Source organism: Actinia tenebrosa, unplaced genomic scaffold (assembly GCF_029948245.1).
Source record: "Actinia tenebrosa isolate PJP-AT-01 unplaced genomic scaffold, QUT_ActTen_1.0 PGA_scaffold0__85_contigs__length_37466705, whole genome shotgun sequence".
NCBI classification, from domain to species: domain Eukaryota; kingdom Metazoa; phylum Cnidaria; class Anthozoa; order Actiniaria; family Actiniidae; genus Actinia; species Actinia tenebrosa.
In genome coordinates this window covers 19,953,503-19,977,555 of record NW_028292569.1, presented here as the reverse complement: position 1 = coordinate 19,977,555, position 24,053 = coordinate 19,953,503, and the positions used below count along the sequence as shown (strand labels likewise).

Below are 24,053 nucleotides of genomic sequence, written 5' to 3'. Positions count from 1 at the left end.
CTCTGCATGGTTTTTATTATGTGAGAAATCATCTTCATCTCGAATAAAAAACAATTGAAGATTTTTCCCCCGATCTTATTTTTACCTTTCAGTTTCCTTCAAATTGTTCTCCCTGTGACTTCCGTATCGGGAGCTCCACTTTTAGTCAGTGCCTAAATATATATTATGTTAATTCGATTGATCTTAAACTACTATACACTTGATAATGGAGTGTTGTTTTTAAGAATATGTATAAACTACATATTTCTACTGCGGTTATAACGTATCTTATTAAGCTGATCTGCGCAGTATATTAATATAGTGTATCAGTATAATAAAATGACTGGATAAAGGGCTTTAGGAGCGCTCTACTGAGCCAGCGCTCAAAATCTTAATTAGTAAAACGAATCTTTAAAAGGTCTTATCATTTAGTAATATATTTCTTAAGGGACTTTTGAGTCGATTGTCCTTTAGCGGCCGTAACTCTTTGACCCGTTTGACCGGTCTTTGATTAAATTTTATTTTTTATTTTATTTTTTCTTTAAAGATTTACCCTAAGGTAGGTGTGAAATACAATAGGACTAAGTCCCCTACTAAGGTATTTACACACCCAAGATCCCAACCCCTAAAATATAATTGAATTAACTATTAAAAAAAAACAAAAACAAAAACAAAAACACCGAAAGACCCACCGATATGATTTGATATGATCAGGGACAGCATTCAAATCGGGTTGATAATCGAGTTGAGGCTTGTTACTCAGACGACTCAAAAAGAAACGAAAAGAATTCATACACACACACAAGAAAAAACTTTAATGATGAGTATAATACAGAAAATACTACTACATATCTCGGTAAATATAGGGAACTGGGTGCTTAACTGCCGCGCGGAGTCTGGGCAAAGCGATTTTGGGTATAGACACAGAAATCGGTTATACTATCGGCGAATCGTAAAAAAAACATCAGAGTTCTGTATCCATAATTTATCTTATTAAAAATCTATAAAGATAAACTTTTGAGTAGGTATAAGTTTTATGTCACCCATCCAGGTACAAACCTCTCTGAACCGGACTTGACTTCATTGGATAGATTACATTATTTTCCATTTAACAGGGTTAATTGTAGATGAGTTATGGGGGCCGGCTAATCTCTCCTCTGGTACCTTCGGGATATATAGAACATTATGCTGCGTAATCCGTACATTCATTAAGGACGAATCGGTCTTAATTTGATGCTGTTATATCGGGCAGAAGTCCATACGAAACTTCGGGTGTCTTGGTGGTATGGCATGGCGTGGAATACAATATTGAAACTTTTTAAGGTGGAAGTGGATTTGATTGCATTGTTGTTGTTTTTTCTATCCCTCTTGCATTCAAAGCCTCGATCAGTAATCTTCCTTTTCGCTTACATTTGCAGTTAAATAAGCAATTTCCATTCGGAAAAACACGAGTTGCTTTTTTGGTTTGACCTTCGTTTATGATGCTGCCTGCCATGAGGTTGATAAGAAGAGCTTTTAGTCCACTTAGTTTTTCAGTATTTTCTCTAGCTCTATATTTAATTTATATAAAAAATTAATATCTACCTAAAGTCTTGCGCGACAAATACTAATTGCCTAATTCCTACTCGTTGCTGTCAAGAGCTACACTTTACTTATATTAACACATCTTTAGAGCGGTTTTCGTTATGACTAGGAAACATACATTACTGCCTTCAGCACGTGCACGGTACGGCATGCCTTGAACACTGAAATGGTTTCTCATTTTCTCCTAGAAATTCGTCCAATGACAACACGAAGTTAATTTTACGATAAGATACGGTACGACTACGACACGGCCATAATTTTGCCGTAATATAACGCTTCCCATTCATATTACGAAAACCGCTCTCAAACACTCAAGTAACAAAATGACTTCTTGTTTCAGACTTTTATGCCAGAGATGGTGATATTTGGTTGTATTTTTGGAGTAGCTGCTCCAGCGCAGTTTCGAGGTCCCCTTCGTTCTTTTGTAGCCATTGTATGCGCTTTTTGATTCCTCCCTCTACAACAGCACTATAAATAGGGTTAACCTTCACCTCTTTGTTAAACCTTTGAACCTTTAGACAAAAATAAAGAAAAGGGCAAAAAGGATTATGATTTTACTGGACCCAATTTAAAGGGGAGGGTTGGATTATCCAGTACCTATCACCCTTAGAAATGGAATCGTGGATTTCGTGCTAAAAATAGATCTAGTAAATAAAGGCAGATCTCAGAAATGTATGTACACAGTGTGTGCAACCATGTGACTCAAAATCCCTTAAAGTATAAATAACAAAGAAACAACCGCCATGTTGGTTGATCCAACAAGAGAAGCTAATAAGGATTGCTTTGTTATCATCGTCAACCAACATGGCGGCTATGACGTAGCATGCACATGCTCTAATGTTTGTTTGCACGTATGGTAAACAACTTATTGGTCTATTAAAAAAAAGTTCTAATTTACTATAAACTCCGAGTATCGAGCATTTTAACGAATGTCTGAAGATGGATCTAGAGGCTATTTACCAGCACCCAGTAACTTATCACATTACGTAGTTTTCCTGGTTATCCAATCAAAACGTCCAGAAACAGTTATTTGAAGATTTCACTGGCATACCATCGGGCCAAAGCGTTTTGTTCGTTTCATTTTACATGACAACTTCAAGACGGTTTAAACTGGCTTTTCGCTCAAGTTTTGGAGGTGGCCGTTTTCGATATGTACACGGACGCAAGGTTGCCGCTGGTAGAAAAACGCAGGCACATTATTTCCGCTTGAAATCGAACGCAGGCGGTTTATTCATCTTACCTCGACCAGACCAAAAGGACTGTTGAAGGTATCCGCAATCGGAGCTACGAGCTTCATATAGGTCGTTGCAGCGTCTTTGTATCTGTGTGTACAACAAAGAATATTAAGAATAAAATCAACAACTAGTCAACGTTAAAGGGCCACTTGGACGAAAATTGTTCCAAAATTAAAACTCTTTCATTCGAGCTGGAACTTTGCTGAAATAATCTTGAACACATTAAGAACCTCTCACTGAAATATCTTTCTAATATTCGAAAGGGAAGGGCCAAAATTTTACGATTTATTTTCGTCCGCCATTAATTTCTTTGTGTCACGGCCAACGAGTCATTATGTACAGCAGTTTTACGCTGTGACGTCATTTACTCAACACTGTCATGTTAGCGTCGTTTTGACTATACATTTCTTGTTAAATTACCTGAAGTTTATTTGATGTTTTAAACGCGTTATCGTGAAAAGAATCTCTAAACAGACTTTTTTTAAACCTTTGATACCTCTTCAAATATGATGGAAACTCCTTTGGACGCTCGCTTTGTCAATCCTGAAGAGTTAGAACCATAAATTATAATGTATGAAGATGAAGCCGAACTAGAAGAAGAAGCAATGCTTAGGAAGAGGTTTTCATAAAAATTCCTTACGTTCATTTCATTATTTGTATTTGCTACCTACTGTCCATGATATAAAGATCTTAAATTTGAAGTTTCAATGTAATCTAATAGTGATTGATGTTATGAAAACAACCGATTGCCTTTTGAATTCTGCGTTGTGATATAAAGATTTGTGACAATATACTTAGATCTATGTGCCGAATAATTTAGAATGTGATCTCGTAATTCTCCTAGCTGATTTACTACAGAACGGTCATTATTTGCTTCAAAATGTTTATTATGCATTGAATAGGTACAAACATACGATTATCTAATATCATCTTTGTAATAGAACATGTCAAAGGTTTCTTATTTATTACTCGCGCGACAGCGGCGTCTGTCACTCAGCTCGTAGGTTTTTCTTTCATTGTGTCGGATGTCTCGCGGACCCAAATTGTGGGGTTGTTCTTTGCCCTTGTATGTAAATATACCTTGAAAAATTGTTATCCTTAAAATGATTCGAATCCCGAATATCTCAGTCACTTCGCGCGATGGAACCGCTAGAATCTCGTCCATGCGTCCTACTTTGTTGTGATTCTTGGCTTGCCGAGATGTATTGAAATTTTCGAATTATGATCGTCAGTATTATTGAAACTGAAAAATTTCAGCGCCTAGACATTGTTTGGTCATATAGTAGTTAGGAAACCGAATGAAACATTATATATTTTCTGAATAAACCAAATAAACCGAGTTTTACGAACATGGCACATACATTACCCACCAATGTTTTGGTTTGGGTTGAGTAAATGACGTCATAAGTACTCGTGCCAGTCTTCTTGAGTCGAATTCTGTGATTCAAAGAAATTAATGGCGGACGAAAATAAATCGTAAAATTTTGGCCCTTTCCTTTCGAATATCAGAAAGATATTCCAGTGGGTGGTTCTTAATGTATCCTAGATTATTTCAGCAAAGTTCCAGCTCGAATGAAAGAGTTTTAATTTTGGAGCGATTTTCGTCCAAGTGGCCCTTTAAATTAGAGCCGAGTGGATAAAAAGGACTTAATTTAAACATCATGTAAAAAAGGTTGTTAAGTACTGACTTTCAGAAGGTAGTCTTTCGTAGGAGTAAATGAGAGCGTGAAATTACAAATCTCGATTTGCGCCGCTCTAAGTTACAGCGCTTCTAAATGAGAAGGGACCGCAGCTTGACAGTCTGCGCGCAAAACTTGTAAAAAATTATATCCTAAAAGATTTATAATACATGTGCGTGCCAGCAAAAATTGCGTGCATTAGCGTCAATGTTGCTACTTACCGTGTGACTAATCTTTTCCAGTTAGCACGAACGAAGCTCCACGCCAACTGACTGCCAAACGGGTTGTATTTAGCGATATATATGAGCACTCTAATGTCCTCTTTGCCAAACGTTCCAGAAAGAAGTGCATACGACAAATACCTGTGAACACACGTATGTTATGAAACAATTGCTAGTTTTCAATCATTTCCAAGGGAGTGAAGTAACGAAAGATCAATCATCACTATAAAATAGGTTGGCGTATACGATGACGTAATTGGTTTTGTCTGATTGTTTTTTAAATCTATTGGACAAGCCAATAAAGCAAATTGGCAAAACCTATTGTTAAAGTGGTTGACACATTATAATATCAACAATACGATGTCTATAAACAAAATATCGTCCTCCTAAAAAGATTCTGGAATCAGTTTATGATTTCGAGCAACTCAAGGGCGGATCCAGGGGGAGGGTCGGGGGGGTCGCAACCCCCCTGTCATTCCTGAGGTCAAATGGGCTTCCTGTGGTAAAAATGCGACTGGGATTACTTTGCCCACAAATTTACCCCTGAGACCCCCCCCCCTTCAAAAAATTCTGGATCCGCCCTTGCAACTGTTAATGTCAAACTAACCTCTCTATGATCCAGGCTTCACTAGATGCAGCCAAACCAAACAGAATTTTTCTTTTATTTCCCTCATGTTTTGTTTTGTTGTACTGGCTGAAAAGAAAGTCCCATTCCTCTACACCACTTTGCGCAATACCATGGTAGAGGTAATAGCTTCTTTGGTTTGGTGGAATGCTAAAATATAAAGGAAAATTTGATGTATTTGAATAGTTTAAAGTCATACCAAGAGAAGAGAAGAGGAAGAGAAGAGAAGAGAAGAGAAGAAGAGAGAGAAGAGAAGAGAAGAGAAGAGAACAGAGAGAAGAGAACAGAAAGAAGAGAACAGAAGAGAACAGAACAAATAAAGAAAGAACAAATAAACCAATAGAACCTAAAATAAACATAAGAACAAATATAACATAAGAAAGAGAACATAAAAAAAAACAGAAAAATATAACATAATATAACAAAGTAACATAATAGATCAATATAAGATAACGAATATAACATAATATACATAACATAATATAACATAAAGACCTAAATAACATAATATAACATAAATAACATAATAATAACAATATAATATAACATAATATAATATAACAAATATAATATACAATATAACTATAAATAATATAATATACAATAAAATAACATAATATAACATAAATAACATAATATAAATACTAATAATCATAAACATAATATAACTAAATAATATAAAAATATAACATAATAACTAATAAAACATAACATAAAACTAATAACATAACATAATATAACTAACATAATATAACATAAATAGAACATAAATAATAATAATAAAAATAATAACAATAACAAACAGAAATAACATTAGAGAACAGAACAGAACAGAAGAGAACAGAAGGGTAATGGTGAGAACATTAAAAAAGGTAACTTACGAGTTAGTTTTTGGATTCTTTATCCACGCCTTGAAACTTTCTGTTGCATTATTGATACAAGACTTGACTTGAGCTTGACAAAAAAGCTTCAAGAAATCACTTCTCATATATCTACGGAATAAAAAAAAAAATATTAAAAAACCTCTTAACACAAAATATAACTGAACTAACTCAATAAGTGGTGTTAAGTGATATAGAAAAAATTTGCATTCGTTGGCGTCCCCCGCCAAAACCATATATACCTTTTCTGCAAATTAGTGAGGCTTTTGAAAACCTTTCTTTTTTTTTTTTCTTTTTTTTTTTTAATTCTTTTTCATTGAAAGATGCCCAAATTTTTCCGGCTTATTGATTTTGAGAGGTTTTAATAAGGAGACTGCCAACTATACAAAAGTGGATGACTGGTATTCAAGCTTTTGGCTTAATTTTTTTTGAAATCCTAACATATGCATGCATTATCTTACTAAAAAAAGGGAAAATATTTGGAAGATGTTGAGAAATATAGTGAAAATTATTTCTTTATTTTATTTGTCTTTTGATTCGTGACAATTTTTGTCCTAAAACGAGTACAAACCCCTTTTGTAAATTCGGGGGGTAAAAACGAGGTATAGGGTTCCGTGCAAAATTTTAGAATTTGCCCCTGTTGAAGTTCAAAACTTGTATGGTCCTGTGTGTACGATTTTGCAAGTGATTCGCGGTTTTGAGTGCGGGCATGTTTTAGTGCACGCGCACATCGTAGGCTCAAATAATGGCGTCTATGTCGATGCGTTGGAGCGTGCGCATAGTAGGCAGCAACCTTAAATAAGTGAATAAATTGTTAGTCTAATGGCTCGTTTCCAAAGTAGCAAATATTTGGTTGAGTGAATAAAGATTTCCACTGTAGTTAAGAAGCATGTCCTTTTTTAAAGATCATGTTCGTATTAATAACTAGATATTCTTTAAACATTATGAAATTGTAATTGTTAAGGTTAAGCAGAATATTGAGAAAGAGTACTATACTTCATTAATGTGTTCTTACTTGTCTATTGTTCCACCAACGTCGTTTAGTCCAAGTCTATCGTATTCCTTTTGTCCAAGAAATACTAGGTATTTCTATATTAAAAAATAAATATTATTATCTTCTATTTCTTTAGCATGTACATGCTACTATGCAATCAAAAAGGAAAGGAAAGGAAAGGAAAGGAAAGGAAAGGAAAGGAAAGGAAAGGAAAGGAAAGGAAAGGAAAGGAAAGGAAAGGAAAGGAAAGGAAAGGAAAGGAAAGGAAAGGAAAGGAAAGGAAAGCTGATGGGAAAGGAAAGCTGGTGGGAAAGGGAAAAAAAAGCTGATGTAAAAGGAATCCCAACAGAGTCAAATGACAATGACATGGCGGCCATGTTGGGTGCATGGTAATGACAATCGATGATAATAAGAAATCTTATGTTAAATGGCACCCAGCATGGCTGCGATGCAATCGAAGATATGCAAAAGTGATTTACGAACAATTTTCTTGTTTTGAATAAAAAATCAAGTGAAATATAACATACCATAAAATATTTGTAGGAGTTACTTGTTTGCGATAAAATATCTTTGACCTTATCAGCTTGTTGAAATAAAACTTTCCAAGGGACGTATTCTGTTTCTTTTGTCATGTACTCAGTGATACTGACGGCTGTAGATAAGTTGAGTTTATTGCCACTTTGAAAACACAATAAGAGGAAATGTTTTCGAATGTTGGAAGAAATATTAAAGTACTTTTACTTAGCGGGTCGTAAATAGACCTCCTTGGCTCGGGCGTAGTGTTTTCCCATTTCAGACCACGTGTCATTCCCAATAGATAACAATAATGTCAATAAGATAATTTGTTTGATGAGTTGTATCCATATTCATGTGTCTTCTCATGCGCAACCGTTAAACAAAGAAATGATATTCTAGGGAATGACCCATGCTCTGAAATAGGAAAACATTACTCCCCAGCCGAGGAAGTCTAGTAAGGTATTTATGCTTGGAAAGCGGTAGTATATAAAATACGTACTGTGCTAAGTTAAATGCATCCATCAGAAGACCGGCTCTATCAGAAGGACTGAACACCTGCAAATGACAAAAAAAGATTGGATTAGCACTTCTCATAGTGTACCTTATAACCTAGTATTTATCACCAAACTGTGCGCATGCGTATTGCTCACATTACCGTGTGATTATCATTCAGCTGTGCGCATGCGTATTGTTCACATTACCGTGCGGTTATCATTCAGCTGTACGCATGCGTATTATTCACATTACCGTGTGGTTATCATTCAGCTGTACGCATGCGTATTGTTCACATTACCGTGTGGTTATCATTCAGCTGTACGCATGCGTATTGTTCACATTACCGTGTGGTTATCATTCAGCTGTACGCATGCGTATTGTTCACATTACCGTGTGGTTATCTTTCAGCTGTACGCATGCGTATTGTTCACTTTACCGTGTGGTTATCATTCAACTGTGCGCATGCGTTTCTTTCACAGTACCGTGTGATTATCATTCAGCTGTTTCGCGAGTGCTTTCCAGTTGCTCTCTTCGTAGTTGGTGATGTAAAACCCTTTGTAGTTTGTGTTTGCTTTGATCCATCCACGACCATCCCAGGGAATGACGACTGTTGATAATCGAGAATCACATACAGGTTATTACACTTCTAGTTGTTTATTACAGCCGAATAATTTTACAGACAAAATACGGCGAGTAAAATTATCTGGCTGTAATACACAACTAGCAGTGGAATAAATAGTTTATTGTATGACACGAAAAAAACTGAGAATAAGTGCATGAAAAACAACCATTTTAGTTGTAAACAAGCAAACTTCAACTTCTGACGTGAGCCGCACAAAGGAATGAGAAAAATTCCTCGCGCTGACATCAGCAGAATAAAAACAAAAACAAAAACAAAAACAAAAACAAAAGCAAAAACAAAAACAAAAACAAAAACAAAAACAAAAACAAAAACAAAAACAAAAACAAAAACAAAAACAAAAACAAAAACAAAACAAAACAAAAACGAAAAACAAAAAACAAAAAACGAAAACGAAAAACAAAAGACAAAAGACAAAAGACAAAAGACAAAAAACAAAAAACGAAAAACGAAAAACGAAAAACGAAAAACGAAAAACGAAAAACGAAAAACGAAAAACGAAAAACGAAAAACGAAAACGAAAAACGAAAAACGAAAAACGAAAAACGAAAAACGAAACACGAAAGACGAAAAACGAAAACGAAAAAACGAAAAACGAAAAACGAAAACGAAAAACGAAAAACGAAAAACGAAAAACGAAAAACGAAAAACGAAAACGAAAACGAAAAACGAAAACGAAAAACGAAAACGAAAAACGAAAAACGAAAAACGAAAAACGAAAAACGAAAAACGAAAAACGAAAAACGAAAAACGAAAAACGAAAAACGAAAAACGAAAACGAAAAACGAAAAACAAAAACAAAAAACAAAAAACAAAAAACAAAAGACAAAACAACAACAACAACAAAAAAACGTACAAAACAGGTTCACCGACCGTGTATTATCGCTCTTTAATTGCACTCGAAAAATGGTCAAAATAAAACTGAAAATTGAGTGTGATGTTTGTTTTGAGCAAATACTGGTAGGAACTAAGTAAAGGAATTCAACTCTATATTGCACAATCTATGTTTGAGATAAAGAAATAATAGCATTGATTGTCATACCTGATGACAAGTTCATCCAAGATAGATGATGCCCAGCTTGGCTTTTGATGACGTAAGTGAAAGGAATTACCCATGAGTACCTAGGAAAATGAAACAAATTTTAATTCCTTTGTCTTTTACTTTTTATTGTATTTAAAAACATCAAGACTACAAAATGATTGAGGGGAGAGTAACGAATATAGAGATGGTCCCAAAGGTTATATAGCCACTTAATTATTATTAATTCAGTACCTGGAACCTTCTTCAAAAACCCTAGACATACTTAATTCTGGTACTGCTACACACATACATAGAAACGTTCATAACTCAGCTCTTTACCTGGTTTTGTTTTAATCTAAACCATTACATTAAAGTGCCTATCACCCTTGATGTTGAATAACACTAAAAAATATATATAATGCTGTCTTAATGCTGTGACGTATGAGGAGTAATCATTTAATATACAAAACACTACTGGTACAGATAAATTAAATTTGAAATACGTCATTGTTTTCCTCATTGCTCTTATAGAAATGATTGCAAGTTAGTTTTCCCATAGAAGCGGGTGTTTCGAATTACGAGGAACAACAAATAACCATAAATGCCTCCTCATACGTCACAGCATTAGCATATGACATGGAAAAACCTTCATAACTTCAAGAAGCCGCACTCAAACTATGTAATTTTTTCGGGTTATTCAACATCTTACCCCATGTAGAATCAACACTGAGAATATTGTCAGAAGGGTGATAGGCACTTTAAGCACCATGTTAATTTTTCCAAATATCTATTATTGAGAATCCCAAAAAACAAGATTGAATTCCCTCAAACAGACATTAACTTATATGGCTATTAGAAATCATTTGATAAAATTAAACGAAGCACATTGATTTCACGTACCCGAATGGTGACTTATAAACTGTATCTGTTACGTTAGCAGTGTCGTCAAAAAGGAAGCGAGTTTGACTGACTAAATAGTGAGTTGAGTTGATTTTCTTGAACGTCACCACAGGGTAACCCATCTGTACTATCCATGTATCCATGATTTGCTTGACATACACGCACTGCCCACGTGCACAGCTAGCCTGGATAGGTAGTACAAGAAATATGAAAGAAATTTTAAAATATTACTTTCAAAGCATTGGAAACCATCATAGCGCCACAATCATTAATAATGATATCTGCACGTTTACTTGTTAATCATCTTATTACAGACTACCACCACCACCGCTTCTACTTCGTAGTGCACGAAGTAGAGTAAAGATAGCCATTACCTCAGTGAGTGCTCTCCATAGGTCATCTGATACGGCGTTTGCAAAGGCATGTCTTTTCAAATAGATCTAGAGAAAAATATACTTATTTACTGAAACGGCGGCCATCTTGAATTATGGGCTTCCAGGGGCTTTAAGAAGCAAACACGTAGAAAAACTATGTACCATGGAGCGGCGGGGTCACGTTTTCAATTAAAAAGAAAGGTAAATGAATTTATATAGCGTCATTTCCAGGAGCTCAATGGCGCTTTACAAGATCAGTGGAGGACTTTACGGGCTGCATATTAAGGCACTAGTAGGGCCGTGCAGCTTACAATCGTGAGTGATTTGTTAGTATGTTAGCGTTAGGCCTCCAGATTGGGATATGCTGTTGAACCGGGAGATCATCCCCTACTCTTACACGAATAACTCAACAGGTTTTTTTTATGTCCCCCATTTTACTGCAGGTTAAGAAGGATTGAGAGACAGTGCCTACGGTTTTAAGTCCTTATCCGAGGAAGATTTGAAAGGTCTAACCATTTGCAGACATTGTTACAAAGGCAGCACCTTCTCCTCAGTTATTTTAAGACCCTGAGTGTTGGTCCGGCCAAGACTTGAACCACGACCTCCCGCACAACAGACCGACCCTCTTACCAACTGAGCTACCGGGTGGCGGTCAATTAATTTGAAGTCTTAGTGTTTCACACACAGCAAATTCTACAATTACTTTTTAGATGTTGCTTGGCAATGAAAAACGTAAACTTATATGTAAATACACCCTGACAGCTGTGCAATCTACCAATTTTCTGATGTCTTTTTTAAATTTCCTTTATTATGTCTTTTAGCTAAAACAATAGAATCAATAATAATCTTAAAAAATAGTAATAACCTAGTTTATTTTTGCTTATCGTATCAATAATGAGACCTACTCTCGATAAAGTATCTACCTTTAATCCTTCGAGAAAAGCGTCTTCTCCAAGGAATGCCTGAAGCATTCTGAGAACACAAGCACCCTGTTATAAAGGAACAGTAAAGTATTGATACAAAACTTCCATACTGCAATGTGGGAGCAGCCTCTGCACTTATCAAACTCCGAGAGGGCGCGGCTAACTCGCAGTTTTGCAGAGACAAAAAGAAAACAAGAACCCGGAGAAAAATATTGAATAAGTAGAGAGATCCAAGAAATTCTACACACATATGATGCCGAGCCTAGGAATAGAAACGAGACTACAGAGGTGTCTACTGCCACCCCGTATACCACCCATTGATTCCCATCGGTGTTAGATATGGAAAGACTGTTCCTATACTAGTAAATCCAACCGACAGACCTCAGTCAATGGTTTGCTTCTTCACATTGTATTGATCTTGACCCCATGTTCTTTCTTAAATGAATTCAAACAATATTCGACTACAGATTCAATTATTCAAAATGGCTGGTACTCACCTTATCGTAGTAAGTGACCCCAGCCATTCCCTTCATGCCATTGTGTACTGGAGGTCTGACTGGATTAGACGATGCTTTGCCATCAAAATCAAATGATTTCCTCATGATGCTGGATATCATGGCGTCTTGCTGAAAGAGATAAATAAAATGGAAATAAATCTTCAGTTCCTTCGAAACGATAAACTAAAAGGACAACCATAAGAATAAGCCGTTTGCATGATGACGTCATTTTATTAACCACTACCAAAATGCTTCGCGAATTTTCTTTCTTATTCAAATTTATAAATTCTCATGAGAGTAGCGCTAACAAACTGAACAAAAGAAAGTGTGCAAGGGAGTCTGGTAGTGGTAAAATATAAAACGCAAGTGAAATATTTGTTCAGCAATTAATTGCCATACAACTTAACCATACTGAAATAGGAATCATGAACACATGTATGCATGTAACAAATGAAACGGCAGTCAAAAACCGTACCGTCTTCCAAGCAGGTTCAGCAACTTCTTTCCCCGGATATTCAAAAAACTTTGCAAAGCCTTCATTGAGCCATATTTCATTCCACCATTTGAGGGTCACTATGTTGCCGAACCACTAAAACATGAATCGATAGATTAATAAAAAATGGCAAATGAATATATAATAAAATAACGACTGTTATAAATATCGCGTTCTGATTGGTTAGTTTATGAGAGAACACAGCACGCGCCTGCACTTTCACTTGCGACATTTTTTATCCAAAATAAGATTCATTCATGTGGAAAAATGACTTCCAGATCGAAAAAATTAGCAGTTGTGGTTTGTCCATACTTTTTCTTCATGACAGGATTTTTTCCCAATGTCCTGATTGTTTCAGATGAAGGTTAAATAAGAAGAGCCTTTTTCGCTTTATTTTAGCGCTTTTTTTGGTGTGTATTTTTCATTGTTTTGTTTTGTTTTGGTTTTGTTTTGTTTTGGTTTTCGTTTCGTTTCGTTTCGTTTCGTTTCGTTTCGTTTTGTTTTGTTTTTTTATTTATTTTCTATTTTGTTTTTTGTTTTTTTGTGAACAGTTGGCAATAAATCACGACTTAACATCACGTGCCGTAATATTCTATTTCCGACTGTTGAAAGTATTGTCTAGGATTTCGGTTTCATGTGGTTTCTATGCCCTTGTGATAGGAAGTCAATCAATACCTTAGAGGTGAGCTGCAAACATGCTAGGCGATATTCTTGCTTTGCTCGCTTTTCTGCTAGAAAACTGCATGGGAGTAACGTTAATTGAATCATGTGGAAATAGTCGAACACGTTCATCCGAGTTACAAGAGTCTTTACTGCAAGACGAAGAGGAAAACCAGGAGAATCAGGAAGGCAACCGTGAGTATCTTGAAGACTTTACGAAGTTTGACCCCGATGATACAATTTTCCGAGAATTCAACCCTCCACAACGCGAGGAAAGAGATGCTAAAGCATGGGAAAAAAAACCTTCCTGCCTTCAAGGAAACATTGTGGATGTGCCTTAAAAATGTTCTTCTCATTCAAACTATTTCTGGAACTTTGATTGGATTCTTAGTTGTTGTTATTGTCTTTCTTGACTTTGGTACAGCTGAGTGGTGTTTCGATAAGACTCTGAATTGGTACACGATGCCCAAGCGCGTCCAAAATCTTGGAGTTACAGCTCAGTCTATTGAAGGATTTATCATCGAGATGTGGGATTTCTGTTGCATAATCGCAGTATTCCCACTGTCTTTGATCAAAGATCTTCATCTTTTGACCCTCAACTTGTTGGCTGGATTCATTGACGTTGCCTACAGACTTTACTTTCAAATCTATGGGATCTACAAGGTTTCTTGGATGTCATTTCCCCTCAACGTTCTATTCGGCCTCACGATCATCATTAACAACTACCTCTTAGCGCGACATTATCATCCAGATTCCTTAAAAAAAAACTCTCAAACTAGACTTCATATTGTCTGCACAGTTCGTTCTTGGTATTCCAGCAGCAATGATAGTAGTTTACAGGATAGTTCCTTTGTACATTGAGCAGGATGAAGAGTTTAAAGTCTTGATTGCAGCATTTTCTCCACTTGTTTCAGCAATCCCTAAAGTAGTTGCCCGCCTTGGAGCGCAATCCCTGAAGGGAATCATTCATCCTGGCACGGCACATATTCTGGTCGCTGGAATATATGGAGCTTCCGCTGTAACCTTTCGAGTAATGCAAGCGGAACTGTCAGACATGTCACTTTTTGTGGCTCTAGGAATAGCTCACGCTATTATTGATCTTGTAGAAAGAATAACCATCACCATGAGAGACCACATCTGGGAATACTTTTATCGTTTGCTTCGAAGACAAAGATCTGAAGCCCCAAAATACCGCAGCCCTCGAAGTAGGCGCTTTATAGCTGATGTAAGCATTCAGATAATGCTACAAAAATCGACTGCCCTCATTAGTGCGATAGGGTTTATTAACGTCTACCACTTCATGTACAGCGAATCGAAGCCTTTTAGTGATTACACATATGTAATCAACTTTTTTGAACGCGCCGCTATAGGTCTACTGATCGATCTATTCTTTAATACCTTATCTCTATTGATCCAAACTCGGGTTATGAATGTTGCAGTCAATAGAGTGTGGAAAAAGAAGTGGAAATCCCATCTAGTATTGAATACATTGATGATTTGTATTTCGGTAGTTTATTTTAGCGAATATTTGTTTGGGGTTGTTAGAAGCAAATATAATTATTCAAAGCATCCAATGGTACTATATCAATGGAATTGTACTTATCCAAGTTTCTTGTGAAACTAGTTGATATAACGAGTATAGAGTGAATGCATTTAACCCGAAAAATAGAAATACTAGTCAACGTGTAATGGTCAAATAGACACGAAAGAAAACAATGGAATTAGGGTCTACTAATGTCACAGTCTAATATTCACGGGTTTAGTGACTTCATTCTAGAGACACAATTTCAAATAGACCATTTGGCGAATACACACGTGGAATTAATGAGAGGATTTCTGTGGACAACTCAGTGATCTATAAAAAATATCTTAAAATTATATCTAGAATGTTACTTGTTTACATACGTAGATATAGCATCATCTTTTTTTCATGATTTACATTGCGCGCGTAAATAGTTTTCTAGCTTACACGTAATATTCATCGTCAAATAGATAACTTTATCATGCCCGATATGAATCATTCTTTGCAAATTACTTTAGCCCTGACGATGCACTAGCTAGTAGTGCAAAAGCTCGCTAAAAATAAAAAGAGATTATATAGTAATTCTTTAATAATTTCTTTTTCATTGTTATCATTGCTGTTTTCTTTCCGTAACAAAAGACGCCACACTCAAAATCAACAACAACAACAACAACAAACAAACAAACAATGAGTAATTAGTTATGACTAGGTAGCTCAAAAGTAAGGCCCTGTGTGCCATTTAGGCGCGAGGAGGATAGGTACAGGAACAGGTATAGCTCAAGTAGCATGCAAATAGATATATATTATACTAGTTCAAAACAGATGATTTTTTATATCGAATAATTGGAGTTTAACTACATATTCAATGTGTAGAAATTAGGAGTCTTTTCAGTTATCAAAATTGTTTTTTTCTGACTTGAGAAAATAAAGCCAACAAAACACTGTTGCGGATATCAGTCATGTACACGGAAATATCTTCTATCCATGGTATGGGAAGAAAACAGGTATGCAGTGTTTCACTGCATATTCTTGCATACTTGGTTTGTCCCTCTGAATTTGAATCGCATAAAACAAAATATTTGATAATTATTTTGTTAGCAAGTGAAGGATTACGTCTGACTTAGTCAATGAGTACCATGTCATAGTAATAAGGGAAACTAAAGACATTTATGACAACCATTTTTTTATCTTGAATGATTTGTAAAAACGATTTGTCGAAATCATTAAAGCGAACCCATTTCATAAAACAAGTGTATTGTTATCGTTATATAAATGACTTCTAAACCTAGTATTGTATACATATTTCAATAAAGTTAGTCAACAAAAACCTAGAAAGCTGTGATCGCTGAGAATCATGGGAAATATTTTATATACAGCAAGTAAAGGTTTCGACACAAACTGCTGCAGTTGAGGATGCTCAGAGGAGGTTAACTTGTAACTGGTAGAAGATCTCAAGTCCATCAACAGTTATCAAGCAGTTGAAACGTGTAAAATGTATCTACCCATAATCCTTGTTGGTCTCAGCTTTGTAGCTTTTCAGGTGACTTACTTTGTTTAAATAAGTTTATACAGTATATACGATCTAGAAATGAACAGATCTACATACCTGATGTGCAAGTTCATGGGTTATGACTGATGATATCAATTGTTTGTCCTGCTCAGTTGATTCTCTAGGGTCCCATAACAACAATGACTCTCGATATAAGATAAGACCCCAGTTTTCCATGGCTCCTGGACCAAAGTCGGGGATGGCAACTTGGTCTAGAAATTAGTCATAAAATTAAGAAATAAGAAAAAATGTGCATGTATAATATGACACTGGAACAGACCTTTTAACTGATACGGCGGCTATCTAAAAAAATATGGGATTCGGCCCAGGGGGCAAGCACTTTTATATAAAATAAATAAAGTATAGAGTACGTGGTGGGTTCACTTTTTAAATAATTTGAGGTCTTGTTGGTTTGCATATCGTTCCAACTACAAGCAAATTTGATTGCTTTTAGGAAGGTGCTTCTCTTTAAAAAGTAAAAGAACCCTGGTACAGCTGTGCATTTTATAAGTTTTCGAATAGTTGCCGCTCGATATCCCATAATGTCTTGATTAGAACAATAGAATTCAAGATGGCCGCCGTATCGGTAAAAAGGTCTGTTAACCATCTAAAGCGACCCAGTAGTTTAGAGTTCCATGTTAGAGTTCAGTTTTTTGGTCGGACTTTTTCTTTCTTCTAAAATAGAGTGTTTTAAACCAAGAAAAAAAAACGTTAAAAAAAAAAATCGGTCGTGGAAACAATCTCTTTTAATCACAAAATAACGCCCTTTTCTTGTCTCAAAACAATGCTGCGTCTTTGAACTTTGTCTCTCTTGATATATACGCAGGAACCAAGAATTTTGATTAGGATTTGTAATGTATTTTTTAATGAACAAATTATTCATCGACAGGTGAAGCTTTGACTTCTAACACGTTTACATAAGGTCATGCATTGCAGGGGAAAACAAAGAAATACTCAAGGGAAAGATGCGTGGAAAAATATTCAGTATCATAAGGTTTTATGTAATGACCTTCTTTAGGCAGTGTATATCGCACGCCAAGGTGATCTTCAAAGAAACTCATGATCTTCCCTCCAACACTGACTGAGTGTTGCGTTTTATTTAAGAAAGATGGCCGACTGTAGTATCTAAGCTACAATAAAAGAGAGTTTGAAATTATATTAATAAGACAATTCAAATTTCACTGAAATTTCTCAAGGTAATTGATAAAGGCCGTCCTTTTAATTGGGACAACAAGCATTCCCATGATATACCCGAGCACTATAATGTTGTTAACGTATGTACACCGTCCGTTAGTATGTATAAGAAATCTATCTATCTTGAGTACGATTCGGAATTTATAGTACAAGTGATGTTTTGAAAGGTTTCAATGATTGGATGAGGCTTTTAGGCGACTTTCAAAACATCACGAGCTATAAATTCCGGATTGTACGAGAAAATTGTGCGATTTTTTTGTTTATGATACACTTTTGAAACAAACTCTACAGAATCCAATTTGGGATTTAATTGTACTCCTCTTGTCCAATCAGAATCGAGTAATTTTGTAGGGCGTATTATAACTACCATTACCAGGATGCTTTGCGAAGTTATATTTTTACTTATATTGTCACTCCATGTGGAATATAAGACGAAAACAGTGTACAAAGGATTCTGGTAGAGGTAGTATAAGACGCCACATTGCAATTAATCTGTTGTGACGGAAATGCTTCATTACCCCTGTCCAAGTGCATGAAGTGAAGAAGAAAAAAATAACATGCAATTAAGTTTCAAGCTTTTTTCTGAAAAACTTGAATTTTGCAGCCAGGATATGATTTTTGGCGATTTTAAATTGACATGTTGAATTGGCTTTTGTTATTAGTACATCCAGAGCCTAGTGGGCTGTTTCAATTCCCGACTGGCATCCTGTACTCAAAAACAACTAAAAAAGTTTTTATCAATTTTAGAAAGAAAAAAAAAAAAAAAAAAAAAAAAAATTCTCACCTTGATGTTGTTCTTGCTAATCGTCTCCACATATTTAAAGTCCCCTACTACAAATGCTAATAGATACGTTGGCATGATAACGGTCTTTTTGTAGTAATCAATCCTCTGTCCGCCATTTATCGTTTCAGTCTTGTAGATGGGCATGTTACACAGTGCGACGTAATCAGATCGATGACCGATCGATACATTGAACGTGGCTTTAAGGGCGGGTTCGTCGAAGCAAGGAAATGCTCTACGAGCGTCTATGGCCTCGAACTGAGTCGCAGCATAGTTGCTATGGAGACCAAAAGAATAGTTTTTCACTAAGATAAATAAGCTTATAGTAGTGGCATTGGCACAAAGTGGATCTATATCCACTGAAATTTTAATAGCAGATATTAGGCATGCATGCAAATGAGCTCGACATGCAAATGAGACAACAAGCGTTGTATCGACCCGTAGCCTCACTGGTATGATTCTAGGCTCAGTGTAATAAAAGCTTTTAGAATCTAGAAGTTGATTTTTGTGGAGGGAGAAAAACCGGAGTAAAACCCTCAAAGCACAGGAGAGAACTAACAAGCAACTCTTCTACTCACATAAGACACCGATTCTAGCAGGACTCGAACCCAGATTGCTTTGATAAAATGAGAGGCAAGCGCTTTTACCGCCACAAGAGCCGTACTTGATATCATGCAAACATGGCCGTTTTAAGCTATTAGCTGTTCGATGAAGCTAAAACAGGTATTTATGTCCAATGGTGCGATCAAATACGTACACTATTTATCGAACTACTAGGGCTGTTTCAAACTATTTTAATAGTTAAAACTGTTCTCGGTCGATAATGCTAAGAAAAAAATGTTAGTATTGACCGAGTGATGTGTTATACTTAGTTTTGACTGTCCAGTTGGGTGACCATGGCCAAATGCAATATGGTATTTATCGAACAACTTACTTGAATTCTTTCTTTTAGAGCGATACTCATTTTCGAGAATCTAGTATTTAATTTATCTATTAATCTAGCTAAAAACGAAACGTCGCTAAAAACACTATTTTAAATTTCCTTTAAAAAAGACAGAAGAAGAAGAAGAAGAAGAAGAAGAATGAGTAACTTACACTTTCTTGTTATCTGGTTTGGTAAAGGTTCCACGATACAATCCTAGTAATACAGGGCTGAAGAACGCTTTAAACGTCAAGTGTATGGAGTAGTTGCCTGGATGGATCGCTGTTTTCAGCTGGACTACATGGTATTGGTATTTAATGAATGGAAAATGGCTTCTAATGCTCGGCTGTAAACCTAGGAAGAAACATGGTAGTATATTTTGATTGTTTGTTATTTTTGTATTTGCTCTCTGATGGCACGTCGCGTATTCGCATTTTTTAACGCTTAAGCCGTTTAATAATAATAATAATAATGATAATAATGGAACTAATAATAGTAATAATTACTACTAATAAAAAAAGACAATAATAATAACAATAAATAATAATAACAATAACAATAATAATAATAATAATAATAATAATAATAATAATAATAATAATAATAACAACAACTTTATTGAACAGGGTACACCGTTACCAGACTGATAATTTTCATGTGGCCCTCAATATACTACTATAAATCAACAAATAAAATTTTAAAACATTATATAGTAGGTTGGTTGGTTGGTTATTTTGCTCGCTAAAAATGAGAAGTTTTTATCGTTTTTGTTATTGTAAAAAACAAATATATAGACATCAGATTTTTATGTGTCTGTCCTCTTGTTGACTATAAATTTCGTCATCACATTGTCAAAGTAGTATGCGGATGCGGATCTGAGGCTACGCCTCGTGGATCAACACTACTTTGACAATGTTATGACGCAATTTATCGTCAATAAGAGCACAGACACATAAAAATCTGATGTCTGTTTGTTAAATAGCCATGCATTGCTTTTATCTTTTTAATGTTTGGGTCTTCCTTTGATAATCTAAGCCCCCCGCCCTCCCTTTCCTCTAAATGACAAGGCTTCTATCAGTACTAAAACAATGCCAGTTCTTCAGTGATATCGTGAACACATTTTCTTTCGAGATCATTAATTTCAAAGCCTACCTTTTCCTGATTTATTGAGTACTTGCACTGACGAGATATTCAAGCCATTATTGTGCAGGATGATAAGATCAGTCTTGTTGTTGACCTCGATATCAATCCCAACACGACCATCAAATCGAGGCAGGTCAACAGTGATGTTCAGAAACAGGTTGTAATGTTTGGGAATGATGTTCGTAGGTAGACGTGGATTCCACCATGCCTCAGTACCAGGGGTGGTGGGGACAATGGGGGTCGTTATTCCTGTGGATGGCTCGGTACCCTTTTCACGATCTCTTTCTACCTCACGGAAAGAAAGAGTTTGTTAGGGGTCGTTGGGGCATTGGTACATTAGAGGTCATCAAAAATTGTTTTTGAACATTTTAACTTGCCCCGCATGCCTAGCTCTTTCTACTTTCCATTGGCACTTGGTAACAAATGTAAATGGCATCGACCTGTAATCACTGGTCTGTAATACCATTTGTAGACAAAACGGCTCCTTGGGCTTCCTGTTCTAAAGTTACCCAGCGGAAACAAAAGAATTACTCTAAAGGGAATGTCGTTTGGAAAAAGTCTCGCCCTGAAGGGGCCTTATTAAAGAAGGAACTTATTAAGGTATCAGGGTACCCCAAAATTGCTATGAAAGATTGATTTTTAGGTTTTAACATTTTTCGAGAGAATACACAATAAGCTATCATTTTCCAAAAAAGAATTTTCCAATACCGTTTTTTATTAGCGAGAAATAAACGAAAAAAGACTTTTTAGCTTTTAATAGTTTTCGATTTAATGCATGTTGATATCACTCGTCAACTATCTGTCGTTACATCTTTATCAGCCACTGTTGTTTGATCTTGGACGCTTTTAGACCTTCGTTTTGATTTTCTGCTGCTCGCTTGCTTTTCTCTTTAGTTAGGCGTCCATTTAAAAATAAAACGTGTGCCCTGGGCGAACAAAACGTCTGAACTTGAATAATAATAAAGATGAATGCCTAAAAAACACTATTGAACGGTACTGAATAACCAAAGTTCAAGTTAGTTCAGTTAGGAATTTATCTAGACTTCCCGCCCAGAATAATAATAATGTAACTCGATCTTGGTTTCTCGTTACTTTATCTGTCATCGGGGACACATTTTGGTGTCCGTAATCTCCTTATGTCACTAAGGCACTTCTCGGCTTGAAAAACGTACAATGTTGCGTTTTTCTCGGAAGTGATTTTGCGTTCAGTTGACCGTACGTTCGGAGTTCCTTGTCAAAGTGAATATGGCCGATTTATCTGAAATTTTGTGGAGGTCGTCATCTCAGGTAGTTGTTCTTTTAAAAGGGTCTCCGATTTTCGCATTTTTGCTTTTTTCCTAAGCTATCTTCAGTCAGTATCGGAAACAGCTATTTTAGGGGCGTTGTAACTTGAGGAACGCTTAACAAAGCAACAGAGCAAATTATCAAAATTCGAAGACACGCTCTTGACACGTGATATGTTTTGTGATCTCGGAAAGGTAGTAAACACTGGTTTCCGATCAATTACCGTCTGTCGTGGAACTCCGCGAATACACCTATGTGAAAATTTGAATACTTCGCCCTAACTTTAAAATATTAATATATTTTACGAAAAAGAAAGAAAGAAAGAGATTCTAGATGTATTGAGCTTTCAGAAAATGTATACTTTGTTTGGGTTTTTACTAAAAAGCTCTTGCGCCTGATACCTAAAAAGGGCCTTGTTAGAACTAGCATTGTAGCCACAGGTGTCCTAGTCTCCTAAGCAGCCGACATCAGTAGGTGTCTCAACAACAAAAATAAACTTGAATGTCACATCGGTGCGTGCCCTTTAGCGTTGATGAACCTTTCGGAAGACATTTTTACTCCAAGGCATCAAATAGTGTACGTAAAGCATAATCAATATGTTTGTTCAGAAATCAATTTACAAATTTTCAGTTATTTTTGGCGGGTCTATGATAGTTTAGTAACAATAGGAATTGAATTTTTAAACATACGACTTCAGTCAACATGACCTTTGAATGTCTGGATCAACATTGAAGATAGATTCCACTGTAGCAAAGCGTCAAATACTCCCATCAGTATACGTCGAATTCAAATTCAATATATTCTTTATTAAAATAAACATGACTTTTTGCAAAAATACGGTTGAGCTGTTTTGTTTTTGCATCATAATCTGTATTGCATTCACTAATGATAACTGATATTTACTGGTTTACATTTTCGTATGGAGTATGGAGCGAGGCCGATAGTATCATGTTATAAACTTGACAACGAAAACTGTCGTACTCAGGTTTGGATTTCCTTCCATCAGTTCCAAATCTTTTAAAGTTTGATGGGTTAAAGTATGATTTACTTTGATTCGATGAAAAACCGGGTCAAAAAGGAGAGAAAACCTTTACCTTCACGGTGTAGTTTAGCTTTGGCGATGCCAAACAACACTGCCAACACTATTATGACGACGATCAAGATGATAATCAGGGCAGCCACGAGGGCCATTTTTGACTTGCTTAGAAAAAGTCCACTTCTTGCCTCCTTGTCAGATTGTTTAGCAGTAACTGGCAAAGCAGACCGCAAGGGAACATTGTCGCTGGGCTCTTGGGATTTTTCAGACATCTTTAACGCATTGCTTGGAGTACTTTTGAAATACTCCTAGTGTCAAGCAGTCACTGTAGCGTAGTTTAGGCGGGAAAGCCAAAGGTTGAACTTGGCATCGTCTTTGTTTGACATGGATCTTAACTGGTGGCTGATAAGGAAGTCGAAACAGTGTAACGCAAGCTAGTGTTTACCTAGTTTTTCCGGCAACTGCTATCACAGCTTCACCTGTCACAGACCTAATTAGTACGTCATCTTTAACCTTGAAAAGACCTTATTCATGGTGGTACTATCTATTCTTATAGACCACATTCTGTGTTTCGCTAGCAAAGTCGTCATCTGGCACGTTGCATTTGGCTGCTCAACTTAGACATATATATACAACAGACATTGTACAAGATGGAAAACTACCCTATTCAAACTCAAATTAAGGCAAGTAAGGTTGGATCAATGAATAAAAACTAAATAAAATAAATAAATAAAAAACCGCTGATGATGATAATACATAGTCGCATGAAAGGAAGAAGTCAGTGATGGTCAAGGAGCTTACAAAATCCCTGGCCTACTACAATAGCCTGCGTGCTGTTCTTTCCTTGCAACAGGTACTCCCCCGTCCAGCCCTTCGTCTATATTGCCCAACAGCCCAAAAACATG

General features: G+C 36.0%; 1 protein-coding gene and 1 pseudogene across 1 annotated transcript; one reads left to right on the top strand and one right to left on the bottom strand.

Annotated features, from left to right (window-relative positions):
* Nucleotides 1–773: 773 nt before the first annotated feature.
* Nucleotides 774–23,791, bottom strand: LOC116303662 (glutamyl aminopeptidase). The gene is made up of 21 exons (XM_089034915.1): nucleotides 23,207–23,791; nucleotides 20,838–21,113; nucleotides 19,859–20,039; nucleotides 18,767–19,040; nucleotides 17,798–17,918; nucleotides 16,846–17,000; nucleotides 13,040–13,153; nucleotides 12,565–12,693; nucleotides 12,068–12,133; nucleotides 11,145–11,210; nucleotides 10,771–10,955; nucleotides 9,892–9,971; nucleotides 8,692–8,816; nucleotides 8,214–8,269; nucleotides 7,726–7,876; nucleotides 7,220–7,293; nucleotides 6,205–6,315; nucleotides 5,306–5,473; nucleotides 4,699–4,839; nucleotides 2,804–2,885; nucleotides 774–2,075 (listed from the first exon to the last, which is right to left on the bottom strand). The coding sequence occupies exons 1-21, from the start codon at nucleotides 23,418–23,420 to the stop codon at nucleotides 1,908–1,910; spliced, it is 2,937 nt and encodes a 978-aa protein (XP_088891041.1). The 5' UTR covers nucleotides 23,421–23,791; the 3' UTR covers nucleotides 774–1,907.
* On the top strand, nucleotides 13,711–16,489 carry LOC116303666 (uncharacterized; annotated as a pseudogene).
* Nucleotides 23,792–24,053: the final 262 nt, after the last annotated feature.

Excerpts from the sequence above, each read along its gene's own strand:
- LOC116303662 (XM_089034915.1), bottom strand. The coding sequence starts at position 23,420 with ATGTCTGAAAAATCCCAAGAGCCCAGCGACAATGTTCCCTTGCGGTCT. Across the intron at positions 9,972-10,770 it reads GTTTATAAGTCACCATTCGG|GTACTCATGGGTAATTCCTT; the intron begins GTACGTGAAATC and ends TCATTTTCCTAG. Across the intron at positions 2,076-2,803 it reads GTCCTTTTGGTCTGGTCGAG|GTTCAAAGGTTTAACAAAGA; the intron begins GTAAGATGAATA and ends TTTTGTCTAAAG.